The following is a 23,600-nucleotide window of genomic DNA, read 5'->3' on the forward strand; positions in this document are numbered from 1 at the left end:
TCTCTGTCCCCTCCGTGTACTGGTGTGCCCCTTATCTAAGATTGCTTCCTGTATCTCCAGCATTGTTGTCTGTATCTCTGCCCCCTCTGCCTGCAGCTGTTCTCTCTTTGCCTCTGTCACTGTGGCCTCCAACTTTGGCTCTGGCGCCTTCTCTATTTTTGTCACTTCTCCCTATATTACTTCTGTCTGTTGTCTCTGTCTTTTCTCTCTCTCTCTCGGTCGCTGTCCTCTGTCTCTGTCGCCTGAATGTGTCTCCCCTGTCTCTATGATTGTCACCTTCTCCATATCTGCCACTGTCCCCCTTATCTCTTCCCTCTCCATCACTGTCCCTGTGGTCTTTGTCCCTTCTGTCACTGTCCTCTCTCTCTCTCCCTGACACCGTTCTCTGTCTCTATTACTGCCCTCTTGGTCTCTCTCTTCCTTCTTAGGCTCCCTGGTCTCTGTGCAGAACCCCCCCCCCCCCGGGGGTCTTGTCCCCGTTCCCCTCTCGGCCTCTGATCTGGCTCCGTCTCCAACACCTCTACAGCCTTCTCCGCTGTCTGGTTTCTCCGCTGTCTGTGTGACTTGCCCCTTTGCCCCTGACGACCCCTTGGTGTGATGCCACTTCCGAGGCGGTCCCCTCTGTTGTCTTCCCTAACTCTGTCCTTCTCTGCGGCCGTCCTCGGACCCTGCCCGTGAGACCACGGGCTCTACCTCGTCTCTGTAACAACCCCCTCCACGCGTCCTGATCGCGGTCGGGGGCTCCCCTCGCCGCCTCGCCGTCTTGCCGTCACTTCCGGCTTCCCCCTCACTTTCTAACACCTTTGCCTCGTCTTCTGCTCACGTGGGTTTGCGTGTGTGGCAGGTCTCTGTCCCTTTAGGGCTCCGTTCCTTCCGGCCCGTGTCTGGCCGTCTCTCTCTTCGGGGCGCTGACCCTCATCAAGGAATTTTATGGGGCCACATCCCCTCCCAGGTCTTTTCTGGCACAAAGGAGCCCACCTCGGTCCACCTGCCTGGCCTCACCCTGGCTGTCACCCTCGCGCCTCTCGCCTCATGCCGCGCCTCCAGCCCTTTCCCGCCCTTTAAGCCTCCGCGCGCTAGGAAGAAAAAAAGAAAAAGAAAAAAGAAACAAACGCGAGCGCATGCGCACCCGCACCCACCGACGCACTGGGCGGGGCGGGGGTGGGGGGAGAGCGCGCGACCTGCAGGCGGGCTCGCGGGAGCTCGCGCGAACTCTAGCCGGCGCTCACGCGCTCCAGGGGCCTGCTCGGCAACTGGTGACGTCACGGGGGGCGCTGTCCCGCTCTGTGGGCTGCCTTCAACCAGCACGCGCTTGCTGGAGCAAGTGGCCAAGCGTTGCCAAGCGCCAGGTGGCGCTCAGTGCCTGAGCTCACCAACTCTGCAAACCCTGTGGAGACTCGTGTCGTCATGGCAACTCTGCCCCATCTAATTGGATACCTGCACTATTTCGTTGGATCCGCACCTCTGATTGGATACCTGCATCTCGTTGGCTGCCGGGGAATTTTTATCTTCCCTTCCCCTCAGCATTTCTCTCTCTCGGCCGGGGTTTCTCCCACCAGGCACTGGCAACGTGGAGACGGAAGGTGACTTGAGGCACCAGGGGGCGTGAGGTGTGTGGCACCCGGCCGGAGTCAGCGGACCAGATTGGCTCTCTCAGACACAGCCTCCCTTTCCCCGCCAGAGGGCGCCACGGTGCGCCCGGGTCCTTGGAGGCCTTGGTGACTGGCGACGTCACAAGTGAGCCACTCTTGATTGGCTACCTCTCTCCACCAGCCGAGTCGAAAAGGCAGGCCTGGAGAACTCTATCAGAGGGGAAAGAGAGCAACTGTGTGCCCAGGAATAATGAATGACCTTGGCCTCAAATACTTAAGTATACAAAGGGAATTCACCTTTATTTTGTCTTCTAGTCTCTAATAATCACACCCAGACGTGCAAGCTGTTATTAGCGTCGACACCTACTGCCGCTATGGACCCGTAAAGCGGACACCTGTTGTTTTTCTCAGCTGATACCCACGATTTAAAAAATTAATTGCCTTTTTAAAAAGCAGTTTTAGGTTTACAGAAAAAAAAATGGAACGAAAAGTACAGAGCTCTCATTTACCATTAGAGGGGACCATATACCCTATGGTCCTAATTCCCTCCACCCTCGTAGGCCTACCCCTAATTCCCCCTGTTCTTAACGTCATTCATTAGTGTGGTACATTTGTTACAATCGAAGGACAGTAGTGTATGAGGCCACTTATATGAGATATCTAGAGTAGTCACATTTAGAGAGACAGAAAGTAGGATGGCAAATGGTGCCAGGGGCTGGGAGGAGGAGGATTGGGAAGTTATCGTTTCATGGGTATAAAGCTTCCATTCTGCAAGATAAAAAGAGTTATGGAAAGGGGTTCCTGGGTGGCTCAGTTGGTTGAGCCACTGACTCTTGATTTCGGCTCAGGTCATGATCCCAGGGTCATGGGATCGAGCCCTGCGGCAGAGCACTGCCCCTCTCCCCCTCTGTCCCTCTCCCTCACTGTGCTCTTTGTCTCTTAAATTAAAAAAAATGGAGATTGGTTGCACGACAATGTGAATGTACGTGACACTAATAAGCTGCTCACTTACAGGACAGTTCTGGGGCACCTGGGTGACTCAGCGGGTGGGGCATCCAACTCTTGATTTCAGCTCATGGTCCCAGGGTCATGGGATCGAGCCCCGTGTCAGGCTCTGTGCTGAGTGTGGAGCCTGCTTGGGATTCTCTCTCTCTCTCTTTCTCTCCCCCTCTGTCCCTCTCCCCGACTCGTGTTCCCTCACTAAAATGATGACAATAAAAAAGAAACAGAACAGTTCTGTGATCCCCAAATGTTCCTTTGTGTCAGTGTGTAATCAGTGTCCCACCCCCACTCCCTCAGCCCCAGGCAATCCTGATCGATTTCTGTCCCTATAGATTAGTGCTCCCTTGTCTGCAATTTCACATAAATGGAGTCATGCTGTTTGTACTCTTTTGTGTCTGTTTTTTTTTTTTTTTCACAAGACATACTGGTTTTGAGATTTATCCACTACACGTATCAGTAGGTAGTTCTTTCCACTGCTGAGTAGCCTTCCATCCTGTGGACATACAATTTGTTGATCCACTCCTGTAGATAGACATTTCTATTGTTCCCAGTGTTCCAGACTGGGGCTATTATGAATAAGGTGGCTGTGAATATTTGTGGGGACATAGGCTTTTACTTCTCACGGGTAAATACTCAGGAGTGAGATTGCTGAGTCACATGGTAAGTTTGTGTTAACTTAAAAACATTTTTTTTTAATGTTTATTTATTTTTGACAGAGATACAGAGCACAAGTAGGGGAGGGGCAGAGAGAGAGGGAGACACAGAATCCGAAGCAGGCTCCAGGCTCTGAGCTGTCAGCACAGAGCCCGACATGGGGCTGGAACTCACAAACTGTGAGATCATGACCTGAGCCGAAGCTGGACGCTCAACCGACTGAGCCACCCTGGCGCCCCTGTGTTAACTTTATAAGAAACTGATAGGGGCGCCTGGGTGGCTCAGTCGGTTGAGCGTCCGACTTCAGCTCAGGTCATGATCTCATGGTCCGTGAGTTTGAGCCCCATGTCAGATGCTGTGCTGACAGCTCAGAGCCTGGAGCCTGCTTCGGATTCTGTGTCTCCCTCTCTCTCTGTCCCTCCCCTGCTTGTGCTCTGTCTCTCTCTCAAAAATGAATAAAAATTTAAAAATTAAAAAAAAAAAAAGTGATCCCTGAGTCCAATGATTGGTGTCCTTATAAGAGAAGGGCAGAAGGGTACCTGGGCAGCTCAGTCAGTTAAGCCTCCAACGTTGGCGTGGCTCGGGTCATGATCTCATGGTTTGTGAGTTTGGGCCCCTGCATGGGGCTCTCTGCTGTTGGCACAGAGACCACTTCGGATCCTCTGTCTCTCTCTCTCTTTCTCTCTGCTCCTTCCCTCCTTCCCTGTGCTCTCTCTCTCAAAAATAAATAAACATTAAAAGAGAGAGAGAGAGGGAGGGAGGGGAGAGTAGGTGATGGGCATCGAAGAGGGCATCTTTTGGGATGAGCACTGGGTGTTGTATGGAAACCAATTTGACAATAAATTTCATACATTAAAAAAGAGAGAGAGAGAGAGAGAAGGGCAGGGAAAAAAAGAAACAGGAACAATTAAAACCAAGTTATACCTTTTCAAAGCAAACTGGTGAAAAAAACTGTCCTGTTTACATTTTCCCGCACTGAAACACCTTGCTGCCTTCTGGGACAGCTGACACTCATATATGAAGTCAGTCAGTGTTAAAATGATTTTGGGGACGCCTGGGTGGCTTAGTTGGTCGAGCACCCAACCCTCGATTTTGGCTCAGGTCGTGATCCCAGGGTTGTGGAATCGAGCCCCGAGTTGGGCCCCACGCTCAGTATGGAGCCTGCTTAAAATTCTCTCCCCTCCCTCTGTTCCTCTCCCCTGCTCTCTCTCAAATAAAAAAATTAAATATTATAAAAATAATAAAATAAAATGAAGCTTCCTAATGCACAGATATATTCTAATAATTAATCATCATTATCAATGTTATTAGCTAACATTCAGGTCACCTCCAATGTGTGCTAAATGCTGTACAGCCTTTCATTTAATCTGTGTAACATTCTTTTTTTTTTTTTTTAACGTTTATTTATTTTTGAGAGAGCACAAGCGGGAGGGGGCAGAGAGAGAGGCAGACAGAGGATCCGAAGCGGGCTCTGTGCTGAGAGCAGAGAGCCTGATGCGGGGCTCGAACTCACTAACAGGTGAGATAATGACCTGTGATGAAGTCAGAGGCCCAACCAACTGAGGCACCCAGGCGCGCAATCCGTGTAACATTCTTGGGAAGTAGGCATTATCACTTTCTCCATCTTACAGTTAAAGAAATTGAGACATTGAGAGGTTAGACACTTTGCCCAAAGTCACAGAGCTAATAGGTGTGGAGGAGGGATTTGAATCGAGGTCGTCTGACTTCCGAGCTCACTTGGGTACCAGACAAACTCTTGTGGAAGATACTGGCATCATCACAGATTGCAAGAAAAGTAAACTAGCAGCACGCCCAAGAAACCAGTAGAGGATGACATTAATTTAAAACATAAGTTTCTTTGGGGGCGCCGGGTGGTTCAGTCAGTTAAGTGTCCGACCTCGACTCAGGTCATGATCTTGCAGTTCATGGGTTCGAGCCCTGCGTCCGGCTCTGTGCTGACAGCTTAGAGCCTGCTTCAATTCCGTGTCTCCCTCTCTCTCTCTGTGCCTCCCCCACTCACGCTCTGTCTCTTAAAAATGAATAAACGTTAAAAAAAACTTTTTTTAAAGCATAAGTCTCTTTGGCATGATGGACTGTCTCCTTAGGGGAATTTTCAGGATATTTATTAAGTTAAAATTAGCTTGCAATTCTTGTAGATGCTAATAGGCTGCCCTATTTACCTTCAGGATGAACTTTACAAGTGCGATTATATCTTTATAACCCTGACATTTATTAGGGTTTGAGAAGTGCTGCTCTCTCCTTGAGAAAAGAGAGTAAAATGTACCCCTAGCTGGAGTTCAATGAAAAAAAAAAACAGTGCTGTATGTTCTCTAAAAAGCGGAGAGAGGGGGGCACCTGGGTGGCTCTGTCGGTTAAGCGTCTGACTGTGGATCTCAGCTTGGATCATGATCTCACAGTTCATGAGTTCAAGCCCCCGTGTCAGGCTCTGCACTGATCTCTCTCTGCCCCTCCCCTGCTCATGCTCAAGTGCTCTCGCTCTCTCTCAAAATAAGTGATTAAACTGGGAGAAAAAAAAAAAAAAAAGAACCTTATGACTTCAGGGGATGAATTCCCAGCTGGACAGGAAGGGATGAGGTCCTGAGGGGGTCCTGAGCCAATCCCAGCAAGGTGGGGAGGGGAGGGGGCCTCAGTCATGGGAGAGGGTGCCAACAGGAAGCTTGCCAGCTGGATTCGTGACTGGTCTGAAGTGGTCATCCAAGGCGCTAACAGGACCAGTCAGAATACTGTTCCTCAATGGTACGGAAGCGGAGAGAGAGAGAGAGGGGGGGGGAACCAATTTTGTCTCCTCTGAAATGATCTTCTGAGGGCGATTGCGGTAGGTCCCGTTAATTTCCTGCCCAACGATCACTCCCCTCTCCGTGCTGCCTTGCTGGCAAAACCCACACAGATGGGTTTCCCAGGCTGCTTTGCAACCCAGGGTGGCCACTGCTCCTGGTTCTGGCAAATGAAAAATAAGGACAACCTGTCTAGGGACCAACACACAAGGGGAGGGCCCTGCCACACTTCCCGCTTTATTTATTTTTTATTTTTATTTTTTAAAGTTTATTTATTTTGAGAGAGACAGAGACAGCACAAGTGGGGGATGGGGCAGAGGGAGGGAGAGAGCAAGAATCCCAAGCAGGCTCCGTGCTGCCAGCGCAGAGCCCAGGGTGGGGCTTGAACTCACGAACCATGAGATCACGACCTGAGCCAAAACCAGGAGTCGGATGCTTAACCGACTGAGCCACCCAGGCGCCCCCCACATTTCCTGCTTTGGATGCCACCGTGTGAGAACGTAATGCACGGTACTGCCGTGGTCTGTATTCATGAAGGGAAGGCAAAAAGAATCTCAGAGATGTCAACCCTGTGCCTGACGTTGCCGAGCAGCTGAACTAACACCGGGCCTGCGTGTCTTTGAAAGGTTTGTTATGTGAGCAAAAGAAATCTCTATCTTTTCAGCTCTTTCTGGTGGAATTCTGTTTTATGCAGCTGAAGCCATCACAACAGATACAGCATTATAAGCTTGGAGCTCCAAATGGCTCCAAACTTATTACTATTGCAAAGGCTTGCCTGAGAATGAGTTCATAAGGAGCAATGCAGAGTCACCTGAACACCTTGATCTGACCATGCCTGAAGTCCTTCTGTATGCTCAGACTCACCATGTACAAAGAGCTTTCAGTTCTGCCTGTGGCTTATGGTAGTTTGGGTTGCATTTTGTGTCTTACAATCATAAGGGTCATGGCATACATAACATTTACAAACTAAGGCTCCAAAGAGACCAATTTAGTTGCCAGAGGTCACTCAGCCAGTGAATAAAACTTTGGTCTGAACCCAGAGCCAGGATGTTCCAACCCAGCTTCCCGGTCCCAGAGAGGACAGGAGCCCCAGGTGGAGTGAGACCCACGGTGTGTGTTTATTCCGGTGTTGGTAGCAGCAGCAGTGGGGGGATCGGCCAGACGCAGGGTGTGTTGAACAGAAAGGGTAGACACAGGTGTGTGTGTGTGTGTGTCTGGGGGAATACGGAGGATCGGTCTGTTGACATTCACAGCAAGAACAAGGGTCAGGACACCAAGTCTTGGACAAACAGCAAAGAGACAGACAGAAAGACGAAGGGTTTGGGGGGCTGGGGTCCCCCAGACATGCATGGCCCCTTGCCTGGAAGAGGAGCCCTGGGGAAGGGAAGACAGACACAGTGGAGACTGAATGCCCCCCCCCCAACCCTGAAACAGGGAGCTGGGCCCGCCTGCCTCCCACCCTCGCGCCTCCCGGGGTACAAGAATGGGTGGGCCCAGGCAGCCCCGCACCACGCAGCTCGGACGTTATGGCTTCGAGGAGATGAATTCACAGTCCGGGCAGGAAGGGATGGGGTCCTGAGGGGGCCTGGTCCGATCCTGGGCCTAGGCCAGACCTGCAGGACCGGACAGGGAGGAGATGTCAGCGACGGCAGAGAGCAGGCCCGTGACCTGCTGTAGCTCCATCAACACTCCCAGGGACTCAGGAATCCTGGCCCATTGTCCCTCCGTCATCTGGCCCAGGATTCCAGGTTCCCAGCCCCTCCTCCCTCGGACCCAGGAGTCCGGGACTCCAACCTCCGTCCTCCCCTGGTCTGGGTTCCTTACCCCTCACTCTGAGTTTTCTTTCTCTGACAATCCTTTGCTGCCTTTTGTGAAGCTGGACAAAGTCTTTTCCTGAAATGAGGAAATCCAGAAGGTTCAGATATGGGGGACAGAGGCAAGACAATCGCTAATAAGCAACACAATAAGACGTCGAACCTCCCTTTTCACTCAACTCGCCTCAGAGGAGCTGAGACCCTGTCTTGGAGCCTCTGGGGAGCCAGGGAGGGCTGTGGGCCGAGAAGGGGCAGAGTCAGTGTGGGGGGTGGGGGTGGGTAGAAAGACCCTCTGGGGCCATGCACTATGGTGCGCCACTAGCTGAAAGTCGGGGTCAGGACCTCACTGAGCCCGGATTCCACCCCTCTCTGTGCTCCCAGCATTGCCCAGCACGAGCACAGCACACAGAAGCTTCTGGAGAAGTTGGTGAAATGAGCAAGTAAACTAGGGGAAGAGTGAGCGATGGAAGGAGAAAGGAGCTATCATCTGTCCCTCTAAATAGAGCCATGGTCTTTTCAAACCTCAGGCTTGAGCCCTGGGCTCTGCTGCTTAAAATCCCTCCTCACCCCTCAAAGAAAAGTCCAAAGCTAGGCTACAGTCAGGCCCAGGAGGAGTCCGTCCACCCTGGGTGCAAACTTTCAGCTGTGCCCAAACTCAGCAATCGAGGGAACTACCCTTGCAATGCGATATTTTGAAAAATCAAGATTAACCCAAGAAAAAAAAAATCCACGATGTGCAAAATATCAAATTAAAAAAATTTTTTTAATGTTTATTTATTTTTGAGAGAGAGAGAGAGAGAGAGACAGAGTGTGAGCGGGGGAAGGGCAGGGAGAGAAGGAGACAGAATCTGAAGCAGGCTCCAGGCTCTGGGTTGTCAGCACAGAGCCCGACTCAGGGCTCGAACCCACAAACTGTGAGATCACGACCTGAGCCGAAGTCGGACACTTAACCGACTGAGCCACCCAGATGCCCCCAAAATATCAAATTTTAAACAGAGGCCGGTCCTGTGTCATATTAGAGACTGAGACGAAAGGAAAAATAAGCAGCCTTCTTTTTACATCTTTTTTATGGTTAATTTTTTTCCCCAGAAAGTTAAAAAGTTTTTAAAATGTCGAAAACAATGGGGGCGCTTGGGTGGCTCAGTCGGTTAAGCGTCCGACTTCGGCTCAGGTCACGATCTCGCGGTCCGTGAGTTCGAGCCCCGCGTCGGGCTCTGTGCTGACAGCTCAGAGCCTGGAGCCTGTTTCAGATTCTGTGTCTCCCTCTCTTTGACCCTTCCCCGTTCATGCTCTGTCTCTCTCTGTCTCAAAAATAAATAAACGTTAAAAAAAAAATTAAAAAAAAATAAAATGTCGAAAACAATGAAGAAGTATGCTGCAATGCACATCGCTTTATTATTATTATTTTTTAGTTTATTTATTTTGGAGAGAGAGAAAGCGTGAGTGGGGAAGGGGAAGAGAAAGAGGGAAAGAGAGAGAATCCCAAGCAGGCTCCAGGCACAGGGCTTGAACCCATGAACCGTGAGATCAAGACCTGAGCTGAAGTCGGACGCTTAACTGACTGAGCCACCCAGGCACCCCAAGACTTTATTTTCTTCTTAAGAAAAAATTTGGGGAGCATCTGGGTAGCTCAGTCGGTTACGTCTGACTCTTGATTTCAGCTCAGGTCACTAGCTCAGGGTCCTGAGATCGAGCCCTGTAGCTGGCTCCACGCTGCACATGAAGCCTGCCTAAGGTTCTCTTCCTCCTCCGCCTCATCTCTCTCAAAAATAAATAAAATTAATTAAAGAAAAAAAAAGAAAGAAAAAGTTGTTGATCCCCACCCAGTACACCACAATCCACTGACTTTCAACTACAGCCTGTTTAAAACAAACTGAACCAGGGGCGCCTGGGTGGTGCAGTCGGTTAAGCGTCCGACTTCAGCCAGGTCACGATCTCGCGGTCCGGGAGTTCGAGCCCCGCGTCGGGCTCTGGGCTGATGGCTCGGAGCCTGGAGCCTGTTTCCGATTCTGTGTCTCCCTCTCTCTCTGCCCCTCCCCCGTTCATGCTCTGTCTCTCTCTGTCCCAAAAATAAATAAACGTTGAAAAAAAACAAAAAAAAACAAAAAAAACAAACTGAACCAAAACCGAACACCCCCAAAACCTAACCCAGCTCCCTCACTCAGTTTTCCCCCTTTATTTTGGACTTAGTATCATGGGAAATAATAGTAACAGTAGCTGACCATTTGCTGAGCCCTTAAGGAGAGGCAGACACTGAATCCTGCATTAACTCATTGAATCCCCCTATCTGTCCTAACTTTAGATGCTATTAACAACCCCAGGGGTGCCTGGGTGGCTCAGTCGGTTAAGCATTCGACTCTCATTTTTGGCTGAGGTCATGATCTCCTGGTTAGTTGAGTTCGAGCCCCTCATCCAGCTCTGTGCTCAGAGCTCAGAGCCTGCTTGGAATTCTCTCTCTCTCTCTCTCTGCCCCTCCCCTGCTCATGTTCACTCTTTCTCAAAAAGAAATAAATAAACTTAAAAAAATTTATAAACAATAACAACAACCTCATTTCTCAGTAGAATTACCTGAGACACAGAGAGGTCAAGTGACTTGCCCTAAATCACACAGCTAAAGTTGGTAGACAGGGATTCCAACCTAGGTGGTCTAGAGTCCAACCTAGGCCGGAATGACTAGATGAGTGCATGAATGGCGTCCCGAGTGTCACTGGGAGGCCGCCCAGCTCACCTCCACCAGCTGATGCCAGTGTTCCACGGGCTTGCGGGGGTTGGCCAGCATCTCCGCCCAGTGCTCGCGGCCGTGGGGGTCGGCGGCGTCCGGGCCCACGCGGCACACGCCGATCACCTCGTTGTGCCCGATGCTGGGGTGAGGGGGGCGTGGGGGGGGGCGTTGAGCACTTCGGGAGGGAGGGGGCGGGCTCGGTCCCATCCCCTGGCCTCCCGCCCCCCGGCCCGGGCCATGATCCTCACCAATCATAGTCTACCACCGCGATGCTGAGCCCCACGCTCTCCACGCTCTCCGGGGCCACATCGAACACGAGCGCCTCGTTGTACGTGGGGTTCAGCGTGTTCTTCTTGATAGAGGTTTTCCGCTTCTTCAGACGCCGCCCCTCGCTGATCAGAGAGGCCTTCACGTAGGGGTCTGGGGGTGGGCATGGAGAGCCCTGAACCGACTCGACCTCCTCCCTCAGACCCCCGTCCAACCCACGGGTCTGGGTCCCCATTGCCGTCCTCCCTCAGACACAGAAGTCTAGGCCCCCAGCCCCACCTCCCTCCGACCCAGGAGTCCTCACCCCCAGCCCTTCCTCCCTCAGACCCAGAAGTCTGGGCCCCCAGACCCCTCTTCCCTCAGACTCAGGAATCCTAGCCCCCAACCCCTCCTCCCTCAGACCCAGGAGTCCTGCCCCCAGCCCCTCCTCCCTCAAACCCAGAAGTCTGGGTCCCCAGACCCCTCCTCCTTCAGACCCAGAAATCTAGGCCCCCAGCCCCTCCTCCCTCAGACCCGGGAGTCCAGGCCCCCAGCCCCTCCTCCCTCAGACCCGGGAATCCAGAACCCCGGCTCCTCCTCCCTCAGACCCAGGAAGCCTCACCCCCAGCCCCTCCTCCCTCAGACCCAGGAGCCCGGGCCCCCAGATGCTCCTCCATGAGGTCCCAGCGCCTCACGAACCCACCTGAGAAGCCAGTGAGGTCCATCGCTTTGAGGTTAGAGGCTTTGATGATGGTCACGGTGAGGCGCCCGGCGGTGGGGAGGTAGCAGAGTGAGAAGTTGAGCTCCCCGAGATCTGCCTTTTCCTGCAGTTGGGGAAAGGCGTTCCGCCGTGCCCTGCCTCAGTCTCCCCTGTCTCTGCCTCCCGTTCTCTCCCATCTGGAACGTCCAGCTCTCCTCCCTGACATCCAGGACTCAGGTTGCCCACCCACTTCACAGTCTGACTCTGCCAAACCTGGTAACTCCTTGGTCGCAGCTGCCTGCCACGAGCAAAGCTGGTTTGCGCTGCAGGGAGGATGCAAAGAGGCACGAGTGCAGGGAGGGAGCAGGAGAGAGAGGGAGAGAGAGAGAGAGACAGAGCACGCACGCACGCACAGTGAAATGTAGGCTGTGACAAGGACCAAGGTACTGAGAGCTATAGCTTGAAAGGCAGACCCACAGAGTCCTAAAGCAAGAAAACCCAGAGAGGGGGCATAGAGACTCAGAGAGAGAAAGAGAGAGAGAGACACAGACAGACAGACAATAAGCGAGAATACAGAGGCCGGGAGGAGAGGGAGACAGAGACCCAGAGGAGAGAGACAGAGTCCGGGTTGGGGGGGGGGCGGCGGTGCCAGAGCCCCCAAGGGGCAGGAGATCCCAAGAAATGGGTATAGACACTTGGTGGAGGGTATGGAGACCTGGACAGAGTGAAAGAGACCCAGAATGAGGTGGGGAGAAGGGCAAAGGCCCAGAGAGAGAGAGAGAGAGAGAGAGACAGAAACCTACCCAGAATGAGGGACAGAGATCCAAACAGTGTGACAGACACTGAGAAGTCAGTCTTAGGGAGGGCAGGGGACACACCAGCCCTAAGTGAGGCCACAGAGGAGACAGAGACTCGCACACCCCACACAGACCTGGAACGGGGGCTGAGTTGGCCCCGGGCCCACGACCCGCCCTGCCCTGTCCTTCGGCGTCATCTGGGCCCCTGGCCTCCCTACCACACTGATGAGGCCCAGGTCCCTGGACCCCCCCCACTCCCTGCCCTTGACAGCTAACTGTGACCACCTAGACCTGGAGCCCCCGAGGACTGTGTGGGGTCCCCGGGGCCTGATCCTGAAACGAAAAAAGTCAACTGTTTAAGGAATGAAGGCACAAATAAATGAGTGAAGACCTCTGGTGATAATGAGGGGGGAGGAAAGAAGAAGTGACAGACACAAGGAGACAAGGTGGAGGCAGGAGGAAGGGGACTGTAGGAATTGTGTCATCATGCAGATGGTGAAACTGAGGCTCAGAGGAGGGCAGGACCTTGAGTGTGGCCATCATTTGGACAAAGCTAGGACAGGGCTCACACCCAGTGCACACACAGCTGCCCCACACCGGCAGACAGCTGGAACGTTGTGACATGCACAGATCAGACCCGAGAGGGCCTAGGAATTGGGGGTTTGAGGCTTGGGGGTGCAGAAGGGGTCAGGACACCCAACGAGCATGTTGGAGCGACTGGATGGACAGAGGAAGTTGGCCAGTAGCAGGGGGTTGGTGCTGGGCGTTGTGGACCCTACAATCTGGTTGCTGGAGGAACTGGGGGTGTGGGGATACTGGGGACCCAGGTATGTCTGAGGCCCGGGGGGATGAGGCTATCAGGATTCAGGCGGAGACCAGAGGATGAGATTAGATCTGGAGGTCATGGGTTTGAAATGTAAAGTGTTCAGAGATCAGAGGGGCTGGGGTTTCAGGAAGCTTGGGAACTGGAAAGCCAGGAGGTTGGAGGGTGAAGGAAGTCAGAAAACTACAAGCTGGGAATTCCGGGGTCAGGACGGTGGAAGGTCAGGAATTTCGGGTCAGAGGGCAAACGTCGTAAGATCACACCATGAAGTTATGAGGAGGTGGTTGGTGGGTGTCTGTTACAATTTTCCCAGTTGTTACCATCAGATGTCAAAGGGGGAGTCAGAAGTTGGGAGGTCTGGGGTCCAGGCATGACGTCAGCATTTGACAGGGTGGGGGGGGGAGGATGGGGGTCCATGATATCAACCTCTACACTTTGCTTGTATGCTTGCAATATTTTGCAATAAAATAAATTTCAAAAGAAAAGCCTGGGTCAAGAAGTTAGAGGGTTATGAAGTCCAAGGGCAGAGAGGTCGGAAACTGAGGGGTCCTGGGTCCCCAGGAAGAGGGATGCAGGGGCCACTGACCGAGCCGCCCTCCACGATGTCCCTCCACAGTGGGCGGTCGGGGGGCTGCTCAGCCAGTTCCAGGAGGTTGTCCAGCACCACTTGGCCGATCAGGTCGTGCCGTGAGAAGCGGTCGAAGTCATAGACGCTAAAGTGCAGTTTGCGCTGGGCCAGCTCGGCCAGGGGCACCGAGAACTGGAATGTCTCGTTGAATACAGGGTTCAGAGTCTTCCTGTGCACCTGCAGGGGGTGGGGGAGGGGGCAGACGGACACCACACCCATCAGCCGCTTCCAAAGGACCCAGGAGTCCAGACCCCCAAACCCCTCCTCTCAGACCCAGGAGTCCAGACCCCCAAACCCCTCCTCCCTCGGACCCGGGAGTCCAGACCCCCAGCCCCTCTTCCCTCAGCCTCAGGAGTCAGACCCCCTCCCCCTCCTCCGTGGGACCCGGATGTCCAGGACCCTCGCTCCGGACCTTGGTCTGGAACTTTTTCTTGCGGTCCGGCAGCAGGTAGATCTTGACGTAGGGGTCTGAGAAGCCATTGGAGTCCTTGGCCGGGAGGTCCAAGGCCTGCAGGATCCGCACCACCAGCTGGTCGGAGCCATAGAGGTACCGCAGGGCAAAACTGATGCGGCCGCAGGGCGCCCCCCCTCCGGCCTCTCCCGAGCCCGCGGCCCCGCCACCGCGCCGGCCACCGGGTCCAGTCCCCTGGTACAGCTCGGGCTTGATCTGCCCGATGAGTTTGGCTTTTTCCTCACCGCCTGGCAAGGGTAAGGGTAGGGCAGGCGGCCGCTCCTCACTGCCAGGGTCCGGCTGAGGGGTCAGGGTCTGCTGGGTGAGGGGCCGGGGTAGGGCCGGGTACCTGTGGGGGGTGGGGAAGACCAAGGTGGGGCCACTGACAAAGGTGGGGATCTTTGACAGCATCTAAAGACCCGGGAGACTCCTCCCTGCCTCTTCCCCCAACACTGCATCTGGGTGGCCACAGATCCCACCCTGGTTCACTATGACCTCGAGCCAGCCACTTGCGCTCTTTGAGCCTCAGTTTCTCCACCTGTGTTGGGGGAGGGGGGTGCGGGGTATCCCGGTCTCTAAACTAGCTCCAGCTAGCATCTGCTTATGCACCGGCTTCCAGAAGCCTCCCCCTGACCTCAAGTGCATGACCCAGAATAACCTCTCTGGACTCCAGAGGCCCCACACAGCCCAGACCTCCTGAACCTTCTTCAAATCTCCCCAACCTGCCTTAGCCCCAGTATCACATTTCCCACCTGACCACCGCTCCACCTGGCCTGTCCTTTCTCTCTCAACTTCCTTCTCCACCGTTCCTAGTGTCGATGGGACATTCTGGAAGCCCAGAGCTCCCCTCTCGGGCCCCTCTGGGCCTCTTCTCCCCTTCCCCCCCCCCCCAACCACACGCTTTCCCTGGACAGGCTCATCTGCGTCCCAGGTTTCCACACCCATCAACAGCCTTTTGTCTGCTAAATGTGTCTCCTGGGCTCCAGCCCAGACCCGCTCCCGGCCTCGGCTTCCCACCAGACCCTGCACGCCCTTCCCCGCTGGGCTCAGCGCCTTCTCCCAGACCCGCTCCTCCTCCAGGGTCCCCGTGCTCCACCGAGATCTGTAGGCCAGACACTGGAGCCATCCTCATCTCCCCCCTCCTCAAAGCCCGCCCCTCCCCTCTCCCAAACTCCCCCGTCCCCGTGGCCCCGGCTCATCTGCCCTGTCCCGCGTGGACAGTCACCCCCAGGGTGAAGTCCGCGTGACGGGGCCCCTAGCGACGGGCAGCCCCAGATGTGCTGAGAGGCAGGCCCAGGGTGGGGGGAGCGGGAGGCTCCAGCCGTGGAAAGGGATGTGGGGGTGGGGGTGGGGGCTCCAGCTACAGATCCCCCGCCACTCCTTGCTCCCGGGGTGACTTTGAGCAGGTCACCGACACCCTCTGAGCCTCAGTGTCTCCATGTATGTAATGGGGGCGGGGCTTCCCCAGAGACCCCAAATTCCATCTCCCATGAGCCCCTGGGCCCCTGGCCAGGTCCTGGGATTACCAGGGTCCTGGGACCTTCTCCCATCACTGTCTGGGGCCCAAGATGATCCTTCTGAAGGCAGTTTCCCTGGACACTGCCCCAGAGGCCTTACACTCAACAAGATCCAGATGAGCTCAAGGTCTCCCTCACACCCACTCCTCTTCCTAGATCCTCTGATCTGACACCCACCCAATCACCAGGCCAGGATGGGTGCTGTTAGCACCTGTCCCCACCCCTCCTACCCCACAGCCATCCGCCCCGAGTCTCATCTCTCCTGCCCCCTGACCTTGCCCTTTCCTCCCCGTGCCCACAATCTCAGCTCAACCTCCTCCTCTCCTGCCTGGACTACTGGCCTCCAGTCTGTCCCTCTAGTCCACCCCTATGTGGCCCCAGAGAGGTCTTTCTACACCCAAAACTGGCCCTGCCCCTCCTGCTCACAGGACAGAGTCCCCGCCCCTCAGCCAGGCATTCGAGGCCCCAATACCCTGTGTGGTCTGGCCCCACCCACAGCTGCAGCCACATCTCCTTTTCGCACACGTACTCGCGGGCCATAGTGACTGCTGGCAGTTCCCACAATGCACTGTGACCTCCTTCCTCTCTAGCCTTTGCACTGGCCGCTCCCTCCTCCTGGAATGCCCGGCTCACACCCCTACCTCCGTGCCCGGCTAACTCTTCCTCACTCTGTAGGTCTCAGCCATCTCTGGAAGGCCCCAGCCCCCTTCCAGACCGAATCAGCGATTCCTTGGACTCCCACAGCTAAAGTGGCCCCCTAAGCCACTTTCCTGCAGCACTGGCCCGGCTGGGCTGGGCTGGCCTCTCTGGGGACCCACTTGCCCTGGACTGTACGAGGCATGACGGCAGGGTCTGGCTGCCACGCTCACTTGTTTTTCCAACACCCAGCTCGGGTCTAGTTCATATTAGGTGCTCAATGACACGCTCAGACGGATAGCGATCAGACGGATCCCAGGTCCCACCACCAATCCTGGCTTAGGGTGAAAGACACGAATCGCTTTGTGTCTCAGGGCCTCGGGGGTCTAATCTTCATTCTGCAGTCCTGTGCTCTCTGAATCTGAGAGTCCAGGTCTCTAGGCTCCTCCTCCCTCAGACCCTGGAGTCTGGGGCCCTAGCCTCTTCTCTCCCCAGGACCCAGGAGTCCACACCCCCAGCCCCTTCCTGCCCCGGGACTCAGGACTCTGGACCTCTAGGCCTCTGGACCTCTTGCAGGGCTCAGGAGAACCATATCTGGGAAAGAGACACAGAGGAGGAACAGAAGTTCAGAGTGGACCCCCAGCCCAGTAGCCTGTCTCACCTGGTGGTGGGTGCCAGGCTTGTGACCTGCTGATGCGACTGGGCACTGGGCAGGCCCCCACCACTGGGGGGCAGCAGGAGCAGCCCAGAGCCCGCACCTCCCTCAGAGGGCAGTTCAGGAGATGTCTGGCTCGGTTTGACCCCAGCGGCCACTGCAGCTGCCGCAGCCTCTGGATACGAGTCCATGTCCAAGTACGAGGGCTCAGGGGGGTCAGAGCCCCCTAGGCTGCCTGGCTCCAGCAGCTCAGCGAAGGGCGGATGGTGGGCGGTGTGGGCGTGGTGGTGTGGACCCCCCAGCAGAGGATGGCCACCCAGGCCGGCCCCCAGGTGGGGCCCGCCACCGCCCACCAGGCCTGCCAGCCCGACCCCAGGGCCTAGGTCTTTGCGCAGGGGGCCCCCGCCCACCGCTGAGCCTCCCTTGTCCCGCCAGGGCACCCAGCACAATTTCCAGGACACGAAGAGGGAGACGCCCAGAAGGACAATGCCACAGAATGTCACGATGACCGACAGCAGGCTCACGGAGATGTCTGGAGAGAGTGAGGACAAAGGTCAGGGGTCAGGGTGGGGTCAGAGCTTATCCTCCCACTGCTGTCCCCAAAGAGCTAACCTTTAGCATTCGCCATGCATTGTCCTAGGCACCTGACGTCCGTTTACTTCAACTCCCCGGCCCCACAGGCTGGGTATCTCTATATAACCGTTTTAAAGATGAGGAAACCGAGGCACAGAGAGGTGGAGCGACTTGAATAACGCTGCGCAAGCAGTCAAGGACAGATCTGGGATTTGAAAGCGCGGTCTGTCTTCGGAGCTGATTCTTAATCACTAGCCCGTGCTGCCTCTCTAGAAGAGGACACACCCAACGTCCCCCCAAATGCTCGGAGATGACCAAGGAGAGAGGAGCCGGTGTGACTCCTCCCACGACAAGAGTTCAAATCTGTGTTTGCCGCGTGGCCCCGGGAGCATATCTTAAGCACTCTGAGCCCCACGTTCCCCGTTTGCAAAATAGGAAGTCCTGCCTCTTACGGTGGAGGTAAAGTGGACCCATCGCTGAGATGTCTACTGAGTGGTTACTATGTCCCAGACACCTAAGTGCTATATTGGCATTGGTTTACTCGTGCCTGACAGGCGCCCTGGGAGCTTGGCAACCTTATTAACACCTGCTTTCCCCAAAAGGAAACTGAGGTCAATGGACCCAAAGTCTCCTGGGCGGAGTCCCCACAGGTCAGCGCTGGAGTCAGACCTTGACCCCGGAGCGCCTGGCTCCAGAGCTGTCACGTTTCACTATTGCCCAAGAAATGGTATTTGGGACTCGGGTTATTATTCGACTGACAAATATTGTTACGTTTGGTGATACCGCTGCCGCCATGTGTAACCCAGCATCAGCAGCCGCCACGGCTAACGCCTTGCAGATGCTTCCTGTGTGCTGATGTGCCTTTCAGAGAAACCCAGGGAACAGCCTAGTTCTCGAGCCAGAGGTTCCTGGGTCATTCAGGAAGTGGTGCCAGGAGTAGGACTCCTCCAGGAAACGTGAATCTGTTTTGGGATTGACTCCTGGGTCTCAGCGAGGGAGAACACAGGGGTATTTTGTGCACCGTGCGGACCCTAGATTATGGCGGGTGGGGAGAAGCTATTGGCTAAGCTATTGGCAGCGAGGACAGCTGAGTGGACTGGCTGTGTCCTGTCCCTGCAGGGGACGCCGGGTGGTGAGGGGATGCCCTCCCGTCCCGAACTGACCAGGGCATCTAAGTCAGCAGTCTGTGGTGTGAATCCGCACGGCACTGCGATCGATCCTATTTTACAGACGAGGACGAGGAGGCTCTGAGAGACAGGAAGTGACCCTGTGGGGCCATACAACTGGCGATGGCCAAACTCTGAAATTCCTACTCCCCTCCGCCCCTTAGGGTGTTCCTTTCCAAGTGACCAACATCTGCTTAGAGTTCTAGGGACCTGCTAAAAACCAAAGCAAGGGCTTGCCAGCCTCCTGAGCCTGGGAAGAGTGGAGAAAGGGGGGCCGTTTGGGAGGACAAGGTGGAGACGAGGAGAGAAAAAACGAAGAGCTGCCTGCCTCTACCACAGCCTGACCCAGACCCTCTCCAAGTCAAAACATCGATCCTCTAAACTCTGACAGATTTCTCCTTTCTGTCCGCCTGGTCTGGGGCGCCATTTGGGCTTGGCAAGGTGATGTAGCTGTGCAGTAAAAGATCAACCTTGCCCAAGGAAATGTTTGGCCCTGGATCGGCTCCTGGGAAGGAACCGCTAAGTCCTTGAACTTCCTCCCTGAAAGTGTTTTTGTTTACCTGTGGAACCATGGGCCCTGCCAGATGGTCCGCAGTGTGACTGACGCGGGGGGACTAGGACGTGCCGTATCAGCTCGGCCCCTGGAGGGGCCGGAGGTGAAGGTCAGCCACACGGGCGGTCAGCCACGTCTACGTGACCGAGACTGGAAGCTCACGCCTGGTCTCTCCTGGACCCTCCTCTCTGTGTCTTTCCCTTCGCAGAATTTCATCCCTATCCTTTTGCCGGATAAAGCGTACCCAGGAGTAGAACAGCATTTCTGTGAGTCCTTCTAGGGAATCATAGAAACGGAGGGTGGGCTTGGGGACCCCCAAATTGCCATAGTATACTAGACTTCCTGGGGTCAAATCTGGCTCCTCTGCTTACAGGCTGTGAGACTCTGAGCACAAACTGGCAGCTCTCAGGGCGCCTGGGTGGCGCAGTCGGTTAAGCGTCCGACTTCAGCCAGGTCACGATCTCGCGGTCCGTGAGTTCGAGCCCCGCGTCGGGCTCTGGGCTGATGGCTCGGAGCCTGGAGCCTGTTTCCGATTCTGTGTCTCCCTCTCTCTCTGCCCCTCCCCCGTTCATGCTCTGTCTCTCTCTGTCCCCCCAAAAAATAAATAAACGTTGAAAAAATAAATAAATAAAAATAAAAAACAAACTGGCAGCTCTCTGGACCTCATTCCTCATCACTGTCCCTGGACATCTGGCGCGCGAGGTGTCGAGCTCCGCCCTGCACTCAGCAAGTGTGGCTCTAGGTGTAACTTCTACACGCATGCTTCCTCAGGGTCCCTCAGGGCCACTCATGACATTTCCTGGTGTTCAGAACCCTGCCGCTTCCTAGCTGGGTGACCTTGGGCAAGTCACTTAACCCTTCTGAGTCTCCCCTCCGCCATCGAAAATGAGGATTCTGTGTACCGCAAAGGGGCATTGTGGGTGCTTGATGAACAATGCAAAGGACCTTGCGTACTGCCTGGGACACGGTCGGTGCTCAGTAAGTACATCCCAGCATTTATTGCATGACCACTGTGTGCCCAGCTTGTTCTAAGCACTTCACATGTGTCACATCACTTGAGTCACTCAGCCGCCCCATGAGGTAGTCACTTTTATTATCCCCATTTTCAGGAGGAAACGGAGGCACAGAAAAAGAGCTACTTGCCTAAAGCCATCCATTAGTAAGTAGCCGGGGGTGGGGCATGGGGGGGGTGGGGAGTGGGATTTGAATGCAGGCAAGTCAGACAGCCCGACTCAAAAGCCTGAGCTTTTAAGTACTATGCAAGATACACAACAGATATGTGAAAGGGACATGTATGTGGCTGGGGTGGGGGGCAGTGGGCAGGAGGCTCACAGGGCCAAACACAAAAAGGTCAGGAATCAAATGGCCCACCTAGTTCCTTCTCCTTAGATCAAAGGTGTGGGGACCAGCAGCAAGCAGGATGGAGGCAAGACCCTAAGAGGGACTGGCCAGGGCCGCATAGAGAACAGAAAGCTGAACGAGTCTGCTCTGAATCTCTGAAAATATTGACTGTAGCAGAGACAGGGGGCTGGCCGAGACAGCTGGGGGTGCTGACCTGCATCTGGGCCCCGGGGATAGCCTCGAATTCGCAGGTCGTTGAACTCCTGGCACCTGTCACTGGTGTCGGCATCTCGGACCCGCGCACAGAGGTCCGAGACCAGGATGAGTGCCCGCCGGCAGAGGTCATCCTCGTAGTCTCCTGACATGGCGGCCGGTGGGTTCTGTGCTTGGAAGGGGCCGGACGAGGGTGCAGATGAGAGATGAGATTGAGAGAGGGATGGATAAAGGATAAGAAGGGAAAGAGAGAAAGGGAAGGACAGGCGAGGGGACAGAGATTGGGGCCAGGTGGATCAGGGGAGGTAGACTGGGGAGGGATAGACGATGAGAAAGAAATCCGGGGCCGATAGACAGGACTGAAATTCGGGGTGCAGGCAAGAAGACAGTAACAGATTGGACAACCAAGGGGACAGAGATCAGCGTGAATGGACAGGAGGAAAGAGAACAGGGACAAATGGACAAGGAGGAAGAGACTAGGGAGGCCAGTCAAGGGGCAGAGATTAAGGACAGATAAAGAGACAGAGATTAGGGGTGCCCAGACAAAGGGACAGAATTTAGGCGTGGGCGGACGAGGGGACAGCCATTCTTCGTTCATGCATTCGACGAATATTCATTGAGCACCAACTACATGCCAGGCACTGTGCCAGATGCTGCAGAGCCAGCAGAGAACGCGCCCCACACAGTCCCCGACTTCCTGGTGTTACAATCCAGTGAGAGGAGACACGGAGTAAGCAAGTCAACAAACACCACATAAACAAACAAGACGTGCTCACACTGTGAGAGGTGCTCTAAAAGCAACAGAGGAAATATCACAAAGGGACTAGGAAGTGGGCAGCTGGGGGGCTCTCTGCGGCCACCGGCAGTGGGTGGTGGGGCTGGCGTGGGGGAAAGCATCCAGAGCAGCAGGAACAGCATGAGCAGGGGCCTGGCGGGTTCAAGGAACGAGAAACAGGCCAGGTCCAGGTAGAAGGGGACAGGACCGAGAGAAAGGGAGGGATGGGGTTAGAGAGAGAAGAGATGGTTGTGTGCGGTGGTGGCTGGGGTGGGATGGGAGGTGCAGGATGCGGAGATAGGGACCAAGTTGAGGGAGGGAGAGACAAGGGGAAGGGAGACAGAGATAATGGGAAGGGCAAACTGGGGCCCAGAACGGAGGGACAGATGAACAGACACAGGGAAAGTCAAGGACTGCGATTTGGGATGCACAAGCCATAAAGAGTGGACTAGTGTGTAATTTATGGGAGTGCAAGAGATGGGCGGACGGAGGGACAGTTAGAAGCGCCAGGACAGAAATATCTTTGAAAGAGAAACAGTGGTTGGCAGAACGGATGGGGTGCAGGAATAAAGGACAGACTGACAGGCGATGGCCAGAGATCACAGATGGGCGAGGATACAAAGGAGGGCTGGGCAGACAGACATGGGTGCAGAAGGAAGGTTGGATGGGGGTGGGGGCATACGAGACAGGGGACCGGGAGAAAGAGGTGCATGTGGGGCGAAGGGGAATTCGCCACACATGGTTTGGAGGCAGACATCAGAGATGGGCTGGAAGGAGAATGCAGGGGGAAATTAGGGACGGGCAGACCAGAGCTCACGGATGGACAGGTGTCGTGGGGGTGTTGCAGAAGGCCAGGACTCCGAGACAGACACGGTCAGACTCACCTGCGCTTATCCCTGCCGTGTTCTGGGTGGCAGCCGAGGCGGCGGCTGGCGGCAGCCCATGGGGGTTGTAGGGCGGACAAGGGGCTGCGGACCCGTCCCCACGCGCCAGGTGGTGGGAGGAGGAGCCGGATCTGGGGGCCGTGGCCAGGAGAAAAAGCTCAGTTCGAGCCTCACGTCTCGTCCTCCTCGGACCGGCTGCTCGACCCCAGGCGACCCCCGGGAGGTCCAGCCACCCCCTCCCACCTCCGGGGCCCCAGCTCCCGTTGAGCTTAGAGACTACAATTCCCGACAGGCCTCGCGCTACCGCGGCTAAAGACTTCACAGACCCGGTGCTGTATGGGCTGCTGGGAATTGAAGTCCTTCATGCTTCTCCCGGCTGCAGAGAGGATGGGAATTTTTTTCGGAGGTGGGGTGGGGGGGGGGGTTATGAGATGCCGGGGTCCCAAGGCGCTGCAGGGGGGAGGAATGATGTCCTGGACCCCGAGAGGCCGCGGAGTCCTAAGTCCTCAAGGGCCATGGAGTGGGTAAGCGATCCCCACCTCCGGGGGATCGGTGGGTGAGGTTGGGGTACACCTAGGTGTTTCGGGACCCCCCTTTCTAGGGCCACGTGCCCCTCCCCCGGGGCGGCCAGCAAGCGCTGCGGCACCCGCACTCGCGGGGAGGAGATCCGCGCGCCTCTGCACCTACCCCCGCCCCTACGCGCTGGGGCCTCCCCCCAGGATCGGCCTGGGGCGGGGGCTGGGGCAGGGGGGAGGGGGGAGGAGCGGACTCACCCGGAGCCGCCGCCGCCGCCGCCGCCGCCGCAGCCCCGCGCGCCCGCCGCGGTGCCCGCTCGACTCCTCCCCCCGCCCCTGGCGCAGGTCCGCGGCTCCTCCCCTTGCACCCCCTCCTTCCTCCCCTCCGAACCTGCGGCTTGAGAGCAGAAATCGCGCGGCCGCAGCGAGGAAGGAGGGAGGTTTCCCAGGACCGAGGCGTCCGAGACCCAGCCCTCTTACACAGCGGAAGATCCAGCTGTCTGGGATCGTGACCCTCTGCGCCCCAGGATCTAGGGGTCCAGGCCCCC

The 23,600-nt window shown here is 55.7% G+C and overlaps 1 protein-coding gene across 5 annotated transcripts; it reads right to left on the reverse strand.

Moving 5' to 3' along the window:
* Positions 1-7,137: 7,137 nt before the first annotated feature.
* Positions 7,138-23,600, reverse strand: SYT3 (synaptotagmin 3). 5 transcript variants are annotated; one of them, XM_086690543.1, is made up of 11 exons: positions 23,444-23,600; positions 22,538-22,668; positions 20,880-21,050; positions 17,039-17,564; positions 14,186-14,573; positions 13,732-13,950; positions 11,529-11,649; positions 10,828-10,999; positions 10,586-10,718; positions 7,868-7,936; positions 7,138-7,656 (listed from the first exon to the last, which is right to left on the reverse strand). In XM_086690543.1, the coding sequence occupies exons 3-10, from the start codon at positions 21,028-21,030 to the stop codon at positions 7,871-7,873; spliced, it is 1,776 nt and encodes a 591-aa protein (XP_086546669.1). In that variant the 5' UTR covers positions 21,031-21,050; positions 22,538-22,668; positions 23,444-23,600; the 3' UTR covers positions 7,138-7,656; positions 7,868-7,870. The 5 variants fall into 5 exon arrangements, with proteins under 5 accessions (XP_086546669.1, XP_086546670.1, XP_086546668.1 ...); XM_086690544.1 differs by lacking the exon at positions 23,444-23,600 and adding an exon at positions 23,311-23,335; XM_086690542.1 differs by lacking the exon at positions 23,444-23,600 and adding an exon at positions 22,842-23,242.

This window comes from Puma concolor, chromosome E2, assembly GCF_028749965.1.
Source record: "Puma concolor isolate L17-30 chromosome E2, mPumCon1.1.hap2, whole genome shotgun sequence".
NCBI lineage: Eukaryota > Metazoa > Chordata > Mammalia > Carnivora > Felidae > Puma > Puma concolor.